Genomic DNA, 23,268 nt, shown 5'->3' with positions numbered 1-23,268 from the left:
GACAAGCTTAAGGCATGGAATAGAACAAGTAAGAACATGTTACCGAAGACGATCTTAGGTTTCCCCTAATCGTCCGGTTTAGAATCGTGCCATGATTATGTTATGTTAGGCCTCGATACATAGAGTGTATTCTTGGCAACGCGGTTCTAGGTTCCCCTCGACCGCCATGACACGTATAGGAAGTGAAGCCTATAACAAGTTAAGATAAGACTATGACGGCTCTAGTATGCACGACCGTCTAGTATGCAAGTCCCCACACACGTATAATCAACCGTCAGGTTGTAATGTAGACACGTGGTGACCGTAGGTTTCCCCTCGAGGTTGCCTATAGCCTAGGATTTAGGGGAACTCACTGAGACATTATGTCTCATCCCAATCCTTATTTGTTTCAGATAGGCAGGATGTTTATGCATAATCGGAGCCGGATGGGACTTACTTCAAGGGTTCGTTCGTAAAGCTGCAGGGCGATATGAACATTAAGGATGTAATTTTTATGTACGGATGAATGTATTGTATTATGATTTATACGAACGTGACTTGATGTAAATATTATTCATTCGGGAAAATTTTATGTTGTATATTTTAATGTATCCTGTACTAATATTAACGCACGTGCCAGACTTTCTAGATACGTCTGGTATGGGTGTTACAATTGGTATCAGAGCAGGTCGATTCAGACCGTGCCGTGGGTCATTAAATTACAACTAAGGTAGTGGGACCATTGGGTTCTGGGTAAAAGTTCTAATTGTTGTTGTTAGTTGAGCCTGATCAACTCAATTTAGCATTCGACGATTGGAATGGATGCCTGAGAGCTGAATAGGACCCGGGAGGAATGAAGTATGTGATGGAGATGCACTGGAAAGTGTGAACTCATAAGTAAGAACTCGGATAAGTATTAGTAAGAGTTTGATCGTGCCAAAAAGGTGGCCGGTGAACTAACCAAGCACAAGTGTGAATCCTCCGGGAATGTAAGGCATGTTAAGACAGGATGTTCCGACAACGTTGGGTGAGATGCTAGTAATACTTTATGAACCCGTGAGTGAAGAAGTTGAGTATGTGTATCTAACCATGACCGAAAGTTTCGGTAAGAGTTGTTGTTGGAACGGAATTATTGTATGCAAGGGAAATATATTCTGGAATGTAAGTACAAGACTAAAAGTTAAGGAGAAGTCGACATATGTTGATGGAATTAGTAAGCTCTCAGGGAATTGAGATATGAGAACGGAAGACAAAGATTTATATGTTCAGTAAGAATAAGGTTCTAATAATGAATGAGTTGGCAGAGAAATAAGTTAAGTCGTTCTTAGCGGACGAAGTGGAAGTTTATGTTAAGTGCCACGATAACAAGATATCAGTTTCTAATGTGCCGTGAATTGAATCGATTAATGTTAATGCTTGTCATGCAAAGGTTATAGAATTGTTTTTAAGACGATCGAAAGGAATGATATGCATTGGGATACTTGAGGAAATAAGATTTTATGAAAAAAAAATAATAATATGATTTTCTGGAAAAAAAACTAATTTTTAGAAAATACGCCAATAGCGAAAATTACGCTAATAGCGAAATTACTCCAGAGGATTTCGCTAATAGCGAACCTGGGGCGAAATTTTCAGTTTTTCTGAAACCTGTCATTTCGACTCTAGGGTTATTAGTAGCTTTTGGGGGGTTGTTTTCACAATCTTTTATGTAACAAACACTCGCTATAACATCAAGTATCGAATGCACGTTACACCCTATGATTTCTAAGGAAGAAAATGCATGGACAAGTATTAACGGAATCAATCTGGTTTAAGGCAACATTAGAAGTTAATGCGGCAAGAGTTGACAAAGAGCTTGGGTCAAAAAGTTTTAAGGTTCCATCATATGAATGGATAAAGTGGATACGCGTGCATGAGATGGAAGGTAAGTGGTAAGGAATTATGTAAAGTCGCGAGATTTTCAAATTTAAGAAAATTATGAGTACCCCGGATCTATGTTTTGCTTAATTGAATTGCTAAAGCCCGTTAAGATATTGAATTCAAAAGTTTACAAGATTTTAGGAAGGTAGACACATATGGGTGATTGGAGTTGATGTTTATAGATTTTAAAACGGAATTTTTTTGTAGGTACCGGTTGTTACGACTCACGTAGAGTGGGCTAAACTCACCGGAACTAAGGTTGGATAACACAATTGTGTTGTCAACTTATTCCGTGATTTTAGAGTAACGGCTGGGGCCAAATTTATTACGTTTATATATAAAGAGAAACCGTCAACGCCAATTACCCGTGTGTTAAATTATGATGTTTTCTTAAAGAAAGAAATTAACGAGCAAGCATTAATTTGATTACGCAAAACATAGTATGCGAGAATACAAGGATGCAATGAAGTATGATCAAGAAAATTATGTATGAATTATGATAAGTCTATTATGGGAATTCAAGATTTCTCAGAAACAAGTTTATGTATGATAAGTGTATGTCATGAGGTGAGCTCAACCAGTGAGAATATAAGGTCTGTTCCCAAGTAAAGTATTATGGTAATGTGACAAGTCTACTATGAGATTCAATCTTGCAAGGTATTGTGAGGTGCATGCTTATGGCAATGGTTGCCATATGAAAAGTTCAAGAAGATGATGCTAATAGGGGAAAATTAGTGTGAAGTTTCAGTCGTCTCAAGGGATTAGGATATTGGTTAAAGTCAACTGGTGGGAATCAGAGTGGCGCAACGAAAGTTAATAAATAAAGTTCCGACAGTAATCATGGAATATGGAATGTGATAGTAAGAGCCTTCGTTAGAAGCACTATGGGACAAGCGAGAAGTTCTCAAAATGTTAAGTAAGAAAGGAGACTTATGTAATCAGTCATGAAAAGGGATAAGGTATGTGGATGTGACTTCAACTAAGTATGATAAGGAAGATGCATGTAAGAGTATGTGCTATGACAAGAGGAATACATGTAAGAGCGGAAGAATTCCTTTTTGTGACTCAAAGTAGCTATTGAATTATTAAAGTGTGGAACCGGTATTAAAGAAGAAATGTTATGCAGAATAAGGTGGTAATATGTGATCGCAACCGGATTTGATGTTTTGAAACTTCAAGTTTATTGTTCTTAGAATGAGATAATGATATGAGGATCAAGGATCCTATAAGATATATGTTATGCATTTATGTGAGTCTCCAAGATATGTATGTAAGACAAGAAAGAATAAGAAAGAAGTTACTTTTGAAGTTCAAGAATTTCATTATGGAATGGAGATATAAACCATGAGTTATGCACGAGGAAGTGCATACTCTCCTATGTCAAACTTGTTGAATGATCACGATACTTGCTACGAAGATTTCGAATTATGATTTATAACTTTTAAAGTTAAAACGGGTAGTAAGGGACTTTGGAACGATGATTATTTTAAAATATGATTTCGTAATGTTTTCTTTTAGGTTATACAATTATTCGTTCCAAGGACCCAAATACCAAAGTTTAGAAAAAATTTCTTAATCAAGATGTAAGAATAAGTATCGTTATTATCTCACAAGATGCGACACATGAGAGTATGTAGGGTACCATGTGAGGTAAGATTTGATGAATGTTATATGTATAGGTGTAATTAATTTCACCTCTCTACGACAAGTTATACGAGTCATCCATGAATTTGGGTGCAATAAGAATGGTAATTAAGATCAAGAAGGCTATGTTTAGTTATATGTGGATTAAGGAACCAGATGAGGACATGAAGCGGTAAACCCTTCGGATATATATGAATGGAAAAATGCTTGACTCGGACCATAGATGATAAGTTTTGTCATGATGATTGGTAGTCGATCTCTAAATTTCGAGGACGAAATTTTTTTAAGGGGGGTAGAATGTAATATCCCGCCTGTCAGTATCGGTATATTACCAGTCGATCGTGTCAGAGGATTAAAGTTTATGTTCAATAAGTTTAATGGAAAATATTTATTATATGATGTCAGCTCATTACGTAATAAATATCAGAGTCGGATTTAACACGTTTAAAGGCAAGGGCATAATGGTAATTTCACACTAAAGGATATTTATTTTGAAGTGTGGCCAAAATATCTCATTTTTCCCTTTTCTTTCTCTCTCTAGGGTTGAAGTTAGAGAACTTCTCTCCCTTCTCTCTTCTCCCTCACGCCCTCCTTCTCTCTTTCTCTTCCTCAATCTTTCTCAAAACTTCTCCCAAATCAAGATATGTGTTATGCAAGCTTCCTTCAAGGTTTTAAGGTGATTGGAAACTTGCCATGGATTGTGATTACTACTCTTTCTCTTCACCAAGAGATTCTCAAGGAAAGATTTAAGAACTAAGGTTTGGTTTTGATCAAGAAGCTTTATGATGAGTCTTTTGCTTGGGATTGAAAAGTAAGCAAGAAACAACTATGGAATGGGTGGAAGCTTTGGAGTTACCTTGAAGGATAGAGTTAGGGCTTGTTTGTTGGTAAGTTGGAAGATGGTTCAAGCTAGGGTTTCTACATAATCAAGAACTATGGTACTTGGATTGCAAGAAAGAATAGCAAGTTTGAAAGTTATAATCAAGGAAAGCAATTAACCAAGAGCTAGGGTTTTGGTAGCTTGAGCTTGGGAGTCTTGTGCAGCCTTATTTATGTGAGTTCCTTAGTTAGTTTCCCTCCCTTTGGGATTATGTTTAAGCCTTGTTAATTAACATGAATCATATGATAATTTCTAGGGTTTTAAGTATATGTTTAGTTGCCCCTTTTCTTGCCATGCTTGCTATACTTGTATGTACTTGTTCCATGACTTTTTTTATAGGTTTCTAATGATCCTAAGGGTCATATAGCACTTGGTGATGCTTGGTTTGAGGTTTTAAAGTCAAAAATATCAATTTTGAAGTTGCTGGACTGTCACAGCTCGCCACGGCGAGCAAATAGCTCGCAAGGCGAGCCAGAAGGTCGAATGGGGGTATCCACTCGCCTCCTACTCGCCAAGGCAAGCAGGTACTCGCCTCCCACACATAATCACTCGCCATGGCGAGCTGACAGTGGGGAGACCCATTGTTTGTTCGTTTCGGGTGATTCTGGTGTTTCGCGAGCGGTTTTTCTTGTGCAGTCTTTTTAAGAGAAATAAACCCCTCAACCAAGATCCTAATTGTTAAAGTTTTAAAAGGAGACTTCCTTATAAATGAAACAAGTATTTGGCAAATATGGTAAAGCATGGTAAGCGAGAGTATGATGTTTGATTTGGGTAGCAAGATAATCTTTAAGTAAGGGAATGAACTAGAGCCTCGACTAGTTGTCGAGAACTAGCAAGTTTAGCAAGTACCCCTAGAATGTTAAGACGCGAAGTGTAATCTCTTCGCATATGATCATGTATGTTTAGTTAGCACATTAAGCCATGGATTGATTAGTCAATCTCTCCACTAAGAATAAGAACGTATAAGCTAGAACAAGTAAGAGTTTACCACTAATCGGTTCGATTAAGGTTCCGAGGTAAACAATCAAGTATGTACATGTTTAACTTATGTATACGACAAGACTATGACTTAATAAGTGTAGGTGGCATGTCTCTTGCTATCCACATCAGGGGGATACAAGGGGTTCTCATGATGAGAACGATTCAAGCCATAAGGGACCCGCATGTCACCGAGTAAACAAGATGTAGGTGTTCGTGTCTCTTGTTATCCACGCTAGGGGGATACGGGAGGTTCTCGACCTAAGGGGAACGGTTTAAGCCGCAAGGGACCCGCACGACACCGAGGGAGTCCGATGTACGTACATCGGTCATGTATGGGATTGTTCTCGGGGTTACTCCACCCGGGATTATCCGTAAAATGAATCAAGATAATATTGTTTGTTCAACGCTAACCTAGTGAATGAACTTATGTACGTTTATGTATGTTATGGTTATGATTCTATGCACGACTATGATTATGATCATGTAAGAATCCATGCACGTTTATGTTTAAGAACAAGAGCACTAGATGCTATATGACAAGCTTAAGGCATGGAATAGAACAAGTAAGAACATGTTACCGAAGACGATCTTAGGTTTCCCCTAATCGTCCGGTTTAGAATCGTGCCATGATTATGTTATGTTAGGCCTCGATACATAGAGTGTATTCTTGGCAACGCGGTTCTAGGTTCCCCTCGACCGCCATGACACGTATAGGAAGTGAAGCCTATAACAAGTTAAGATAAGACTATGACGGCTCTAGTATGCACGACCGTCTAGTATGCAAGTCCCCACACACGTATAATCAACCGTCAGGTTGTAATGTAGACACGTGGTGACCGTAGGTTTCCCCTCGAGGTTGCCTATAGCCTAGGATTTAGGGGAACTCACTGAGACATTATGTCTCATCCCAATCCTTATTTGTTTCAGATAGGCAGGATGTTTATGCATAATCGGAGCCGGATGGGACTTACTTCAAGGGTTCGTTCGTAAAGCTGCAGGGCGATATGAACATTAAGGATGTAATTTTTATGTACGGATGAATGTATTGTATTATGATTTATACGAACGTGACTTGATGTAAATATTATTCATTCGGGAAAATTTTATGTTGTATATTTTAATGTATCCTGTACTAATATTAACGCATGTGCCAGCCTTTCTAGATACGTCTGGTATGGGTGTTACAGTTCATCACTTTACAATCTTCAAGCTTGAACTTCTTCAGAAGTGCCTTAGTATACTTTGTTTGATGAACATATACTCTATCTTTGCTTTGATTGATTTGAATTCCAAGGAAGAACTTCAGTTCTCCCATCATACTCATTTCAAATTCATCCTGCATTAACTTAGAAAATCCCTTGCAAAGAGATGCATTAGTAGAACCAAATATTATATCATCAACATATATTTGCACAACAAGAATGTCTTTCTTAAGAGTCCTTCTGAAGAGTGTTGTGTCAACTTGGCCACTTTTAAAATCATTTTTGATCAAGAAATTACTTAGTCTATCATACCAAGCTCTAAGAGCTTGTTTCAAGCCATATAGTGATTTCTTAAGTTTGTAAACATGGTCAGGATGTTTAAGATCCTCAAAATCAGGAGGTTGCTTGACAAACACTTCTTTTTCAATGACTCCATTTAAAAATGCACTCTTGACATCCATTTGATATAATATTATGCCATGATTAACTACTTAGGAAAAAAGTAACCTGATTGCTTCCAATCTTGCAACTAGAGCTAATGTTTCAGTATAATCAATGCCTTCTTGTTGACTGTAACCTTGTGAAACAAGTCTTGCTTTGTTTCTGGTTACTTCACCTTGTTCATTCAACTTGTTTCTGAATACCCATTTTGTTCCAATAATGTTCTTATGCTGAGGTTTGGGTACCAGATCCCACACATCATTCCTTTGAAATTGATTACGCTCTTCCTGCATAGCTAGTATCCATCCATCATCTGAAAGTGCTTCATCAACTGTAGCAGGTTCAATCACTGATAACAGTCCTATCATAGACTTTTCTTTTCTGAAATATGATCTTGTTCTTCTAGGACTATCTTTGTTTCTAATGATTAGATCCTCAGGATGTGAAGACTTGTGCTTGAATGTGTTCTTGGATTGAATAGCTTGCTGAGAGCCATCTTGAGCTTCATCAGAAGCAACTTTATCTTGTGCTTCTGAGGTGGGTTCAACTTCTGGACTGTCTTCAGATTCAGCTATCTGATCAGGTTCTGGAGTATCTTCAGGAACCTGTATCTCTGCAAAATTTTCATCTTGCTCCGGAGTTTTACTTTCAGGCTCTTTGTCATAAAATTTAACGTGCATTGATTCTTCAACACAGTGTTTCTGAATTATACACTCTGTATGCCTTTGACCTTTCAGAGTAACCTAAAAAGATTCCTCTTTGGGCCTTGGCATCAAATTTTTTAGGTAGAGCTTGTTATTTAGAATGTAACATGTACATTCAAATTGATGAAAGTAACATATGCTGTTTTCTCCCCTTAAAGAGTTCATATGCTGTTTTCCTCCCTTGTTATTGGATCTTCTTCCCTTAAAGAGTTCATATGTTGTTTTCTCCAAGATAGGTCTGATATAGATTCTATTTTGGACATAACATGCTGTATTCAATGCTTCTGCCCAGAAATGTTTAGCCAAATTGTTTTCATGAATCATGGTTCTAGCCATTTCTTGTAAGGTTCTATTCTTTCTTTCTACAACCTTATTTTGTTGTGGAGTTCTAGGAGAAGAGAATTCATGGATAATTCCAAGTTTTTCACAAAAAATTTTCAAATGGCTCATTTTCAAATTCTCCACCATGATCACTTCTAACTTTCAAAATTTTCATTTCTTTTTCAGACTGTATTTGAGTGCAGTAGTTACTGAATACATCATAAGCATTATCCTAACTTTTCAAGAATTTTACCCAAGTCCATCTGATGTAATCATCAACAATAAACAATCCATATTTACATCCACATAAGGATGCAGTGCTAACTGGTCCAAATAGATCAATATGGGGTAATTCTAAAGGGTCTGGAGGTTGAAACAATATATTTTGTTTTAAAAGATGATTGTACAATTTTTCCCTTCTGGCATGCACCACAGAGTGCATCTGAATGATAGTCAATGTCTGGAAGGCCTTTGACAAGTTGTAACTTACTAAGCTTAGAGATTAGTCTCCAGTTAGCATGTCCCAACCTTCTGTGCCACATCCATTTCTTATCATTCACTAACAGAAGACAAATTACCTTCTAGTCAACCAGTTCAGAGAAGTTAATTATATAGACATTCTCCATCCTCTTTCCCTTGAATACTATGGATTTGTTTTCTTTGTTGATTACAGTGCAGTTGGTATTTTCAAACATCACATCATAATCATTGTCACAAAATTGACTAATGCTAAATAGGTTATGTTCAAGACCTTCTACCAACCACACATTATTGATTGAGATAGAGGAGTTACCAATAGGTCCCGTACCAATGATCTTGCCAGACTGGTTGCCTCCAAACTTCACACTTCCTCCTTCTTTCATAGGGAGGGTGAGGAACATAGACTTCTCTCCTGTTATATGCCTTGAGCAACCGCTGTTTAGGTACCATGATTTTTGCTTTTCCTTTTCTCTTAGACATATCTGCAGTATTGACATTTTCAGATTTAGGTACCCATTATTTTATGGGACCTTTCAGGTTAGTACTAGAAGTTTTACTCTTCACTTCTTGTACCTTGTGCTGTAAGTTTGATAGCTTCTGGTTAACCATTACCTTAGGTTTAACAACCTTTGGTTTTGGTACTTCAGAAGCAGTAACTGTGTTCTTCTGAAACTTAGACTTCAGGACCTCATATTCATGTTTCAATAGACTCTGAGGAACACATTCTGATCTCTTTAGAATCCTGATCTTTGAAGTCTTAGTGTCAGAGTTTATCATTGCCTTTGACTTAGAGTTCTTTGGCTTTGAAGTAATCTTAGCCTTAGAGCTGGAAGCTTCAGGTTCTAATTGAACAATAGTTTCCAACTTAGTACCTTCAGGTACAAAGAAGGTTTTCAATCCTTCCTTCATGCATTCACAACAAGCTTTGAGACTGATTTCATTAGGTTTCCCTCCTAAAAATCCAATCCTTTTACCATTGTTTCTGTAAATGCTGTAAATCATTGAAGCAACTTTGCTTCTGTCAATACCAGATATAATGAAATCTTCAAGGGCTATCTCATGCTTGCTTAAAGACTTTCCATTACACTTTTCTTGTAGCTTCTGACAAAGATACTTGAGCTTATCTACATAAGTTTTACAAATGAAGTCAAAGCCTCTAAGTCCTTCTTTAGAAGCTTTCAGATCCAATAGAGTTGATTCTTGTTGTTTCATCAACACAACATATTTTTCTTTTAAATCATTCAACTCATTGGTTCTAAGCTCAAAATGTGTAAGGAGTTCTTTAAGAGACTCAATAAGTTCTTCTTTGGGAATTTTAGAATATACCTCATTTTCATCTTCAGAATCTGAATCAGGATCTACTTCTGAAGTCTCAGTAGCCACTAACCCAACAACTACTTTAGCATCTTCATCAGCTTCTTCCTTTTCAGACCCAGATTTACTATCCAAATGTTCCAAGGTTTCCATTAAACTCTTCTTAATCTGCTTTCTGAATTTCCTTGTGTTGAAGCTTGATTTCTTTGACTTGTCCTTTGATTTCTCCTTCTGAAGATCAGGGCAATCAGCAATGAAGTGTCCAGACTTCTTACAGTTAAAGCATCCCTTCTGATCTTCTTTCTTGGAACTCTTGCTACCACTGCTCTTACTCAGAAACTTCCCGTTCTTTCTTGCCAGATACTCAAGCTTGTTGGAAAGCATAGCCATCTTCTCTGCAGGATCTTCACTAGAGTATTCATCAGATGACTCTTCTTCAGATTCAACAACCTTCAGAGCTTTTGATGACTTCCCTTTAGATGGTAGAGCAATAGATTTACTCTTCTTAGCTGGCTCATGTTCATTAAGACTAATCTCACGAACTTTGAGAGAGCTGACAAGATCTTCAACACTTAAAGTGTTTAAATCTTTATCTTCCTCAATAGCAGTAACCTTTGGTCTCCATCTAGCAGGCATGCTTCTTAGTATCTTGCTGACATGATCAAAAGCAACATAACTCTTCTTCAGTATTTGTAGTCCAGAGACTAAGGTTTGAAACCTTGAGTACATCTCCTCAATAATTTCATCATCATTCATCTTGAACAACTCATACTGATGTACAAGCAAAAGAGCTTTTGCTTCTTTGACTTTCTTGCTGCCTTCATAGTTAGAACAGAGAGAGGCAAACATAGCTTTAGCAGTGGATTTGTCACTCATCTTCATATACTCTGCTTTAGGTATAGCAGTGACAAGTGTTCCTCTGATAATATGATGCTTCTTGTAGAGTTTCTTCAGAGCAGGAGTGTGTTTCTTTCTGTCAACTGCAGCTTCGTCTTCATCAAGAACCAAGTCACCAACATAATCTTCAAGTATGTCCCATTGTTCTTCATCTAAACCCATGACATAGCTGTAAGTTGGTTTTCCACCAAGAAAATTCTTCAGGATCTCCATTAAACTTAGGAATATTTCCAAATTTAGATTTCTTGTTGTCACCATAGTCAAATGGAACAGAATTGTTGTGCATAGGTCCAGCATTGGAGGATTGATAGAGCCAAACCGCAAGTGTACGGCCTATCGAAGTAATAGTAGTAAGTAGAGTATCGTTCCGCTAGGGAGTTGTTCAACTTAATTAACTTTTAATGAATGATTAGAGGAGAGAAAGTTGATAAGGGAGAGTTTGATTGCTGAAGGTAAAAATAATAATAATAAAGGGCCTTAGGATCATTGGTTCATCTTAATAACTAATCCTTCACTAGACAAAACCTAAACATCTAATTTCATGATTTACACACTAATTTCTAAAGACCGGTTTCCCTTAGCCCCTCACCTTTCCGATGAAAGTCCGGTGAGAGTTTACTTCTAGCAACCAAGCCTATTTCACTGACATGATTACTAGAAGATGCATAGAGGATTGAAACTACTCTTTGTCTCAATAATTGCAAAGACTATTTCACTGTTTTGCAATTATTGTCTAGATTCACTTGTTCCAACATCAAGACTCCGCTCTCGCTTTATGAATTGATGTTTGGGATGATGGATTAACGATTATCAAACCCTCCGCTTTCGCTTCCACAGTTTGATAATTGTTAATCCACGTTAAGACGGTGAATCTAGATTAGAAATTAGGGTTACATAGAAATTAGGGTTTAGACATGTTTTGTTTAGGATTGAGTCATTAGACTCCCCAACAATCCTAAGACTAAGAAGTCTACTCACTCATGTTCATCGTAGACATGGAGGAAGAAGAGAGAAATACGGTAAAATAAATTGCAAAGAAAGTAAAAGGAAAAATAAAGACTTTTATTAAAATAGCAATTGAAATAAACAAAGTAAGGCATGATTGTTTATGGTGGAGAGCTACTCTATTTATAGCTTTACAATTGACTTAGAAACTAAGCAACTAAAAGGATAAAACGGTAAAGCCGCAACAGGGTAACTTGGCCTTGAAGAAAAAGCAGCAAAAGTGGTTTCTGGGACGGGCACAGCCGTGCCACATGTTGGCACGGGCCGTGCCAAGCTTCTGAGTTGGGGGAATATATTTTTGCCCTGTATCTTCGTATTCTTGCGCTGTATTTTGCTCCAGTCCTCTTTCTTTTGCTCCAAGGCACCTTCCACCATATATTTATTCCTAAAATAAAATAAAAGACAATTTGAAGTAAAATATTCTAAACTAAAATAAAATGTAATAAAATAAAATCAAATCTAAAATAAAACTAAACTAAATAAGGCAATAAATAATACTATCTATGACTCATCAAACTCCCCCACACTTGAATCTTTGCTTGTCCTCAAGCAAAAGGCAACAAACATAGCAGCAACAAAAGATTGATTATGGCAATATTAAGAACAAATGTCTCAAAAGAAAGGCTTTGCTTCAAGTACACTAATTACAACTTCAAACACTTCTTATGAACCTATTCTACCCAACATCAAGTCTCAAGTGAGTGTGTGTGTGCAGTCCAACCCTTTTCTTGCTCCTGTATAAGACAGATATTATGAGGAATAGGTTCTATCCTTAGTGCTAAAGTAACCGAGAAAAGTCCTTTCTTCATTTCATATAAGAGTGATGGGAATTTGAGTTAAAATTAGATTAGGTTTAACAATTAAGCACAAGGGGCTGCAGATGCTTAGGGGCTATCTATCCTCGTAGGAAGTCTTCTCGGATGTAATTGTCCTTTCCCCTAGATTCAAAATCACCCTAAGCAGTGCTGCAAAATTATTATTTGTTTCATCTCCGCGTAGGAAGTCTTCTCGGATGTAATTGTCCTTTCCCCCTAGCATTGATGAATTAGTTTCACTTTAAGTTCAAATTAGGGAGTCACCACCACAATTAGGAAGTTAGGATGTAATTGTCCTTTCCCCCATATGTTGGTGCCATTCTCCCGCCCCATTTAACATTAACAAATTAAGAAGAATATAACAATTAAGAACAATTTGATTAAATTTCCCACACAAACTTATACTACTTTTACTCTTAAGACTTTAAAGGGTCTAAGTTAACACTAAAGCTAGAACGTGTTCCTTAAAATACCTATTCATACATTTACTCAAGGATTGCAACCGGGTGCTTTTCTCATTGGAGAATTTCACAATAAAACATGATATGGGTATAGCAAGAACATAAGAAACACAAGAAACTACTTTTATGTACAAGAAGCAACCTTTTAAAGAAGAGACAAAACAAAAAATTTCATGCCAATTTTTACATTAAAAACAAGCTACTAGTCATGCCTCTTGCTATAAAAACAAAACAAAAGAATAAAGTTCAAGGGAGTTTGGAACACTACGACTCTAGACACTTTATTAGGCCCCCCCACACTTAGGAGAAGCATTGTCCTCAATGATTCAAAAAGAAAAATAAAAGAAGAAGAATAGAAGAAGAAGAAGAAGAAGAAGAAGAAGTAGAAGAAGAAGTAGAAGAAGAGGAGGAAGAAGAGAGAGTAAAGGAAGAAGAAAGCTCACAATTTTATAAAGTAGACCATGGAGGAGAATGTGTTGTATCATGTTCCGTAGCATTTGATTATTTTCTTCATTTATTCGATTGCCCCTTAGGACATTGTTTCTTAGCCCGGCCATTTCAACACCTTGTCTTTGTTTCTCGGTGCTTATTTTGTGAACCTTGGTTTGCATCCATGCCCACCGTTCTTCATTATAGCTTCCACCGGCTTCTTGCTCATGGTGCAAGTTTGCACCTACCTCCTTCTTGATTACCATCATCATCACCATCATTATGTACCTGTGGGTTAGTGCCAACATAAAACAAATTTTCCACCACCTCCGGATTAGTTATGTCCGGATTAGGTAGAATGATAAGCTCTAATAATTCTCCATTCATATTGGTAATTGTGAGTAGGTTCATGGGTTCTAAGGACAAAGTAGTGATAGTATATAAGTCTAGCCAAAAGTTTCCCTCTATCCTCTTGATCCCTTGATTCACACTCACCCCAAACTTCCTAGCAAGAAAAGTGATGATTCCACCTACCATTATATCACCCTTATCATCCGGTTTCTTTTTAACAATTGAAACAAGATAATCAAGCAAATAATAGCAAATGTTAATATGATGGTTATAAAGCATAGCCCACAACATAAACAACTCTCATCATTCCCTACCTCTTTCCTACTCTATACGGTGCAAGCCATAAATCTTTCAAGGTACCTAAGCATAGGGTTGTGTTATTCAACAGCCTAATCACATTATCCTCTATTCCTAGTCTATCCATAGCATTAACATCAAGGTACCTGCAAGTAGAGATAGTTCTAGAGATTAGAGATTTATACCTATTTCTTTGCTCGGGATCCTTGAATTTGATCCTATGATTGCAGGTTGTTGATTGCTTCTTGCACCACTTCCGCAGTCTTCAATCTCCTTACCTTTCTTCATTGATGCCATTGACCTTAACTTGACTTGGTGTGGATTTTGGGTGAAGGTTAGGGTTAGGCAATGTTTTGGTTGGGAAGGGTTGGTTTAGTGATGGGGTTGTGGTTTAAGTGAAGTTTAAGAGTTGAATGATGGAGATTGGTGAAGAAGGTTTGGTTTTTGGGTTATGGTTTAATGGTGTATGAATTTAGTTTAGAGGGTTATGGATAAAGGATGAAAGAGGTTATTTTGAATGAGGAAAAAAATAATTTTTTTTTTTTTTTTTCTTTAAAAAAAAGTTTTTTTTTTTTTTTCTTGGGCACGGCCGTGCCACCTTAGGCACGGGCCGTGCCTAGCCTCTGGACCTAAGACACAATTTTTTTTTTTTTTTTTCAAAAAAAAAAAGAATTTTTTTTTTTTTTTCAATTTTTTTTTTTTTTTGTTTCAGGTCAATGGCTTCAACTTTCTTTCACTTTTTTGTATCATATTTGGACAAATACCTACAAAATAAATTAAAATAACACAAAACAAACAAAAATAAAAGCAATAAAAATCATGGGTTGCCTCCCACGAAGCGCTTGTTTAGAGTCACTAGCTTGACGGTTAGAAGGTGGTTTATCTATCCTATACCCAATCTCTCAGAAAGGGATAATGGCAACAAACTAACATGCTCTCCCAAATCACACATGGCTTTCTCAAATGTTTTATATCCTATGACACAAGGTATGGAAAATCTCTCTGGATCCTTAAGTTTAGGTGGCAATTTGTTTGGAAGTATTTCAATAAAATTTCTAAACTGCTCATCTAACTTGGATTTAGCAAACTCTTGTGTTAAAGGAATTTTAGGCTCATGAGATGGTGAAACAAATGGCTTGTCATTCTCTCCTATAGCTTTCTCACTTTGAGGCTTATCACTTCCTATCTCTCGTTCATTGTTCTTAATTTTCACAACGGGGTCCTCTAATTGGTTACCATCCCTAAAAATAATAGCACGTATATGGTCTTTGGGGTTGGTTTCGATTTGGCTTAGAAGGACTTCGGAGGTTTGAGAGGGAGTAGCCAGCTGTTGGGGTACTTGGGAAGTCTGAGTCTCTATCATCTTACTGTGAGTAACTATGGAGTCTACGTTCAATGTATGTTTGGCAAGAGAGTCCTTCAAAAATTCAGTTTGGTTTTTAAACTCTTGGAGCTGCTCAGATTGATTTATAAGAAAATTTTCTAAAAAAAGTTCCAAGCTGGATTTTTGAGGGACTATTTGGTTGTTTGCATAACTGAGTGGTGTTGTTTCTTGTCCAAAAAGATTTTGAGGGGTTTGAAAAAAAATTTGGTTATTTTTAAACCCTTGATTATATTGAGCATAGTTTACTTGCTCAAGACTTCTAACAACACTACCTAGTTGGCAATCAATGCCAATATGGCCAAATACACCACAAACTTCACAAAGAGGTGATACAGGGGGAGGTGTGACAGCACTAGTATTTATTTTATCAAATTTTTGTGTGAGTGCGTCAACTTTAGCAGCTAGATGATCAAGGGAAGAATTTTCATACATACCTACCTCTTTCTGAGAGGGTGAAGGAGCAACATTAGTGGTGTCCCTTCCGTAGGTCCACTGATAGTGGTTTTGTGCCATGTCCTCGATCAAAGCATATGCTTATGTGTATGTTTTGTTCATCAGAGCTCCACCTGCAGCTGCATCAACATAAATTTTTGTGGGATATAAAAGGCCATTATAAAAAGTGTGAATAATAAGCCAATTCTCTAAACCATGATGGGGACAAAGTCTAAGCATTTCTTTGAAACGTTCCCACGCATCGTAAAGAGATTCTCCATCTTTTTGAGTGAATTGTATGATTTGTTTTCTTAAGTGAACAATTTTAGAATGAGGAAAGAATTGGGCAAGAAAAGTTTGCCTCATTTGTTGCCATGAAGTGATAGAACCAAGCTTTAATGAATTAAACCAAGCACTAGCTCTTCCCCCTAAGGAAAAAGGAAAGTAGTGCAGCCTTACGACCTCTTGGTTTGCATTCACGGTTCCACTGAGTCTTAAAAAGGTTGAAATATGAAAATTCGGATCCTCAGTGGTTGATCCGAAAAATTGATTTTGCTGAACTAACTCAATAAGTTCAGGTTCTATTTCAAAATTATCATCAACCGTTGGGTACACAATAGCATCGTATGACTCATTTGAAGATGGGATTGCATACTCTATGAGAGTGCATTCCTTAGCCATATCGTTATTATCTTCCCAAGAAGTTAAAGGCAAAAGAAGAAATAGAAAAAGATTTTTTTTTTTATTATATATAAAATAAAATAAAATAAAGAGAAAGATTTTTTTTTTATATGAAGTAAATAAAATAAAATAGAATCAAATAAAGATTTTTTTTTTTTTTTAGAAAGAAATATAGAAACAATAAAATAAAACAACGAAAAAGATTTTTTTTTTTTTTTATAGTCTAATCACTATTAAAAAGTTAATCAAATTTCAACAACTCCCCGGCAACGGCACCAAAAACTTGATAGAGCCAAACCGCAAGTGCACGGCCTATCGAAGTAATAGTAGTAAGTAGAGTATCGTTCCGCTAGGGAGTTGTTCAACTTAATTAACTTTTAATGAATGATTAGAGGAGAGAAAGTTGATAAGGGAGAGTTTGATTGCTGAAGGTAAAAATAATAATAATAAAGGGCCTTAGGATCATTGGTTCATCTTAATAACTAATCCTTCACTAGACAAAACCTAAACATCTAATTTCATGATTTACACACTAATTTCTAAAGACCGGTTTCCCTTAGCCCCTCACCTTTCCGATGAAAGTCCGGTGAGAGTTTACTTCTAGCAACCAAGCCTATTTCACTGACATGATTACTAGAAGATGCATAGAGGATTGAAACTACTCTTTGTCTCAATAATTGCAAAGACTATTTCACTGTTTTGCAATTATTGTCTAGATTCACTTGTTCCAACATCAAGACTCCGCTCTCGCTTTATGAATTGATGTTTGGGATGATGGATTAACGATTATCAAACCCTCCGCTTTCGCTTCCACAGTTTGATAATTGTTAATCCACGTTAAGACGGTGAATCTAGATTAGAAATTAGGGTTACATAGAAATTAGGGTTTAGACATGTTTTGTTTAGGATTGAGTCATTAGACTCCCCAACAATCCTAAGACTAAGAAGTCTACTCACTCATGTTCATCGTAGACATGGAGGAAGAAGAGAGAAATACGGTAAAATAAATTGCAAAGAAAGTAAAAGGAAAAATAAAGACTTTTATTAAAATAGCAATTGAAATAAACAAAGTAAGGCATGATTGTTTATGGTGGAGAGCTACTCTATTTATAGCTTTACAATTGACTTAGAAACTAAGCAACTAAAAGGATAAAACGGTAAAGCCGCAACAGGGTAACTTGGCCTTGAAGAAAAAGCAGCAAAAGTGGTTTCTGGGACGGGCACGGCCGTGCCACATGTTGGCACGGGCCGTGCCAAGCTTCTGAGTTGGGGGAATATATTTTTGCCCCGTATCTTCGTATTCTTGCGCTGTATTTTGCTCTAGTCCTCTTTCTTTTGCTCCAAGGCACCTTCCACCATATATTTATTCCTAAAATAAAATAAAAGACAATTTGAAGTAAAATATTCTAAACTAAAATAAAATGTAATAAAATAAAATCAAATCTAAAATAAAACTAAACTAAATAAGGCAATAAATAATACTATCTATGACTCATCAAGGATTCACCAGACATGTTTTTCTCATATCTTTTTCTGTTACACTGTTAAGTGTTAAGACAACAGACCAATGCTCTGATACCAATTGAAGGTGAGAAAAACACAAGAAGGGGGGTTGAATTGTGTTAGCTTTTTCTTCGTTTTCTCCTAAGCTGAAAACACTAATCAGAAGCAAAGTGAGAACTGCTTCTGAAGTGAAGTTCAGAACTAATATGCAGCGGATAAAAATAGAGAGAGAGAAAGAAGAAAGACCCAAAGCAATTATACAGGTTCCTTCCACAAACCAGAAGTAGTCATGTCCCCCTTGCACTTCCAAGGAGAGTTCGCTAAAATGTAATATCTGATTAGAACTGCTCACAGCTAAACTAGCAAGAGACTTCAAACTGCTCAAGCACAACTGCAAGAGACTTCCTATGCTCCTGAACACAATCAAGAGACTTCTATTGCTCAAGCACAACTGCAAGAGACTTCTAATCAAACAAGATTACAAAGAAAAATGTTTGAGGCTGAACACTTGATATACAATCAGAGGTGCTCACAATACAAATCAGATACAGACTCTTTAAGACTCTAGAATTTCTAAGATATGAACATGAAAACAGAAATTCTAAGTGAACATTGAATGCAGAACAATATCAGCTGAGTTTTGGCACTTGTAAAATGTTGTTGAGTCTTGTGTTCAGCATTACCAATCTCTGAGTCTTCACTTCTTTATATAGAGGTGTGAAAGAGACGTTGTGAAATTGCCAGCACATCAAAAAGAATCGTTTGAAGCTATGATCAATCACCAATAATCTTTTGCCTGATATGGTTGTTGTCCTATGAAAGATCAATTTGAAATCCATTCCTATTATGAAGGAACATCGTTGCAGGCAGAGCTGTATTTCAGAGCTGTTTTCTTGTCTTGTAGCAGGGACACTGCAGAGTAGTGGAGGTAGTGGTTGTACACTTCGTACAATTGTACTTTGTCAATGCTTTTTGAAGATATGCATCCAATGCCTTCAAATCCTTTCTGCAATGCTTAGAAGTCTTCACAGCTTTTGAAAACTTTAAGTCTTGCATCTTCTGATGATCTTTAGCTTCTGGTGATTTTCAGCTTCTGATGAGGTTGCTTATGATAATCTTGCTTCTGATGAACTTCTGCTTCTGATGACATCATCACTTCAGGAGCACTTTGTCTTCAGGAACACTTTTGACTTCAGGAGCACTTCTCTTCAGACACTTTAAGCTTCCTTTTTGTTGATTTCTTAGCTCTCTTTTGTTCATCTAGAACCTATTTTAAGATGTAATTTTTTTTATATGGTCCTGTACACTTGAACAAATATTAGCTAGTCCAATTGACAATTTTTAATACCTTGTTATCATCAAAACTCTCAAGGTTTATTGTTAAACACATTTTGTTCCAACACAGTCAGCTTTTCAAACAGGTGCTTTTGACCCTGGAATCTTAGACACCCTCATTGCACTCATACCGAAAATTGACCCACCCAACACTTTCAAAGATTTTAGACCCATCAGCCTGTGCAACATAGTGTATAAACTTATCACCAAAGTCTTGGTTCACCGTCTCAGACCGATTCTTAATGTTATTATTGGCCCCTATCAAAGCAGTTTCCTGCATGGTAGGGGCACCACTGACAATTCAATTGTTTTGCAGGAAATTGTTTATTTCATGAGAAAATCCAAAAAGAAAAAAGGTTATGTGGCTTTCAAACTGGATTTGGAAAAAGCCTTCGACGTTAACTGGGTGTTCCTCCAAAATTGTCTTAATAATTTCGGCTTCCCTGACATTACCATGAAGCTTATCATGCACTGTGTTTCATCACCCACTTTCTCAGTTTTATGAAATGGTAACAAGCTGCCGCATTTTAAGCCTACTCACGGCCTTCGTCAAGGTGATCCGCTCTCGCCGTATCTCTTCATCTTGTGTATGGAGAAACTCTCTATTGCCATCTGAATCGAAGAAATTGGGAGCCTATTCAAATCAACAACACAGGCCCTCAACTTTCTCACCTCCTATTTGCGGATGACGTGCTTCTCTTTATTAAGGCAAAAAATTCGCAGTTCAGATTTGTATCTCAGTTATTTGATGAGTTCAGCAAGGCATCTGGTTTAAAGATAAATCTCTCCAAATCTAGAGCTTTTTTTTTTCTTCAGGTACTCCTCAAGCAAAAATCCACAAGCTTACATCCATCTCCGGTATCCGCAACACTTCTTAGCTTGATAATTATCTAGGCTTTCCAATCCTTAAGGGGCGGCCAAAGAGAAGTGATTTCTTGTTCATCATAGATAAAATGCAAAAAAGGTTGGCTTCATGGAAGAGCAGACTCCTCAACAAAGCAGGTAGACTGACTCTTGCTTCTTCAGTCTTATCTTCAATTCCTACGTACTACATGCAACTTAATTGGCTCCCTCAAAATATTTGCGAGAGCATCGATCAAACCACTCGCAATTTTATTTGGCGAGGCAATAATAATAGAGGTGTCCATTTAGTGAATTGGAAAAAAGTCGCAAGCCCAAAGCAGATGGGGGGTCTTGGCATTAGAGCAGCTAGAGAAGCAAACACTTGCCTCCTAGGGAAGCTTGTTTGGAACATGGTGCAAAAAACTGACAAATTGTGGGTGAATATTCTTTCTAGCAATTATTCAAGTGGGCCTAATTTTATTTTCAATGCAACAGCACACTGAAATTGTTCCCCAACCTGGTCATCTATAATCAGAGCTAAAAATGTCCTAAAAAATGGTTATAATTGGATAGCAGGCTCGGGCAATTCCTCCTTCTGGTATAGTAACTAGAGTCCTCTTCGAATTCTAGGCACTCAAGTCCCCTATGTGGATATTCATGACATTCACCTCACTATAAAGGATATTATCACAAATGAAGGTCTCCACACTTAGGCTCTTTACACTATCCTCCCCACAGATTTATCAACAGCTATCAACAATATTCATTTAACCTTTAATGCTTTGATTGAAGATGCACACATCTGGCCTCATAATAAATCTGGGGTATACTCCACAAAAAGCGGTAACAACTGGTTAATTTCCCATCATGAAGCGGACAGCCTTGCAAATGTTTCATGGTCCTGGATTTGGAAACTAAAAGTGGCTGAAAAAATCAAACTGTTAGTGTGGCTAGCTTGCCATAATGCAGTCCCCACTTTAGGCTTGTTGAGCCATAGGAATATTATTACTTCTGCTACCTGCTCCAGATGCGGTGAGCAAGACGAATACTTCCTCCACTGCGTTCGGGACTGTCGTTTTTCCAGCTGTATTTGGCGGAAAGTTGGGTTTTCGTCACAGACTTTCTTCTCCTACCTTTCGGCGATTGAGTGGATTAAAGAGGGAGCAAACTGCTCCCGTTCGACAACGTTTCTGGCTGGCTTGTGGTGGATTTGGAGAAACCGCAATAAAAAGTGTTTTAATAATGAACCCTGGTCTGTGTTTTGCGTCAGCCTAAACATCATCAGGTCTGCAGAGGACATCAACTCTTGCTTTCTGAACTCTGTTAGTGCTCCTCCCTCTGTCAGACTTCTTCGTTGGAATAACAACAATCATGTGGGTACTATTTTGAACGTCGATGGCAGCTGCTTTGGAGACCCTATTCGAACAGGTTTTGGCAGTGTTTTCCGTAACCATTCTGGCACCTACATAACAGGTTTTTCACGTTTCATTAACAACTCTCAAGACATTCTGTTTGCGGAACTTACAACGCTTCATCAAGGCTTAAAATTGGCCATCAGCTTAAATTATGATCACATGGCCTGCTATTCAGACTCGCTTCTCACTGTCAAGCTCGTTAACGAAGATATCAATCAGTACCACGTCTATGCGGCTTTAATTCAAAACATCAAAGACCTTATGAACGCTAGAAACTTCACTCTTCAGCATTCGCTTAGAGAAGGAAACCAGTGCGCAGACTTCACGGCCAAACTTGGAGCTTCGAATGATGTTGTTTTCACCATTCATTCTGCTCCTCCAGAGTTGTTACTCCCTCTGCTCAGGATGGACGAGATAGGAACTGTTTTTGTTAGGCTCTAGTTTCTTTTCCTGTTTCTTTTTCTTTCTGTTGTTTCTTAATTTGCCTTGTAACCAAAAAAAAAAATGCATCTAATATTGAAATTCTTGGTGATGATTGTCAACAAGAAATTCCTCATTCTGATATTTATGATTCAAGAAATTGGGAAAGTCTTGATAACGCGTCAAAGGATATTTTATTTGAAAAGGGGCATACTAGATAAATGAATTTTTATTTCCCTAATGACTAATATTTTAGGCATTTTTCATATGCGAATTATTCAAGAAAATTAAACAATGGTGAGATTAGTGATAAAAAAAGGCTAGTTTATTGCAAATATGATGACAAATTAAAATTATATTGTTTTTGTTGTCAAAATTATATTGTTTTTGTTGTCAATTGTTTAAATTTTATACTTCTATTTTCATTTTTATTTTGAAGAATAAATCTTATACTTCTAATAACTTGAGTTTACTAGCATCGTATTATTGGTGTCAACATATATAACGGGATGTCAACCGTCATTACTAATGCATGTCTCAAAGTTTATGATGTATTATATAAAGAAACTTTTTTTATTCATACTGTCCTATGAGTCGTAAAATGCTACCAACCGTCCTGTTCCTCAATAGAAAATATAGGGGATTTTTTTTTTTTTTTATTAAAGGAAGAAAATATAAGGGAATGGTTGAAGCGCAACCGCCCTTTCCCAAGTATTGTCACCAAAAGTACAATGTTATATATATGGAGTAATATATATTCCTTAAAGTCTAGTCAACTATATTAAATTTATATATAATACAAAAATTATTATTCTATAAAGTTTATATTTTTTCTATATACTTAAAAAGTCTAGTCAACAATAATTGTCAAATAAAGAAGTTTATAATTTTTCATAAACAGACATAAATAATATTCAAGGTGGGCTCAAGGCCTATATAAACATGCATGTATAGAACAAATTCTTTGAAGAAGATGGATACGTCAAGAAAATATTCTCTAACAACTATGGCATTCTTGTTGGCTTTTGTTATCATCGCATCAGGTCTAAAACCAACCAGTGATTTGAGTAATTCTTTATGAACTTTCTTTTGAGTTTTCATATTTTGTATACAATATTGTTCTTATATCTATGT

At 36.8% G+C, this 23,268-nt stretch overlaps 1 protein-coding gene and 1 non-coding gene across 2 annotated transcripts; both read left to right on the top strand.

Moving 5' to 3' along the window:
• Positions 1 to 3,644: 3,644 nt before the first annotated feature.
• LOC146914390 (uncharacterized) lies at positions 3,645 to 22,155 on the top strand. The gene is made up of 2 exons (XM_085721056.1): positions 3,645 to 3,715; positions 21,570 to 22,155. The coding sequence occupies exons 1-2, from the start codon at positions 3,645 to 3,647 to the stop codon at positions 22,153 to 22,155; spliced, it is 657 nt and encodes a 218-aa protein (XP_085577182.1).
• LOC146914391 (small nucleolar RNA R71) lies at positions 16,149 to 16,256 on the top strand. Its single transcript, XR_015017144.1, has one exon. It is a non-coding gene; the product is annotated as a small nucleolar RNA R71 (small nucleolar RNA).
• Positions 22,156 to 23,268: the final 1,113 nt, after the last annotated feature.

This window comes from Medicago sativa, chromosome 6 (genome assembly GCF_051527215.1).
Source record: "Medicago sativa cultivar Bolivia chromosome 6, Bolivia_mono, whole genome shotgun sequence".
Lineage (NCBI taxonomy): Eukaryota > Viridiplantae > Streptophyta > Magnoliopsida > Fabales > Fabaceae > Medicago > Medicago sativa.
This window is presented reverse-complemented; position numbering and strand designations above follow the sequence as displayed.

Excerpts from the sequence above, each read along its gene's own strand:
- LOC146914390 (XM_085721056.1), top strand. The coding sequence starts at position 3,645 with ATGGTAATTAAGATCAAGAAGGCTATGTTTAGTTATATGTGGATTAAG. Across the intron at positions 3,716-21,569 it reads CCAGATGAGGACATGAAGCG|CCTAAACATCATCAGGTCTG; the intron begins GTAAACCCTTCG and ends GTTTTGCGTCAG.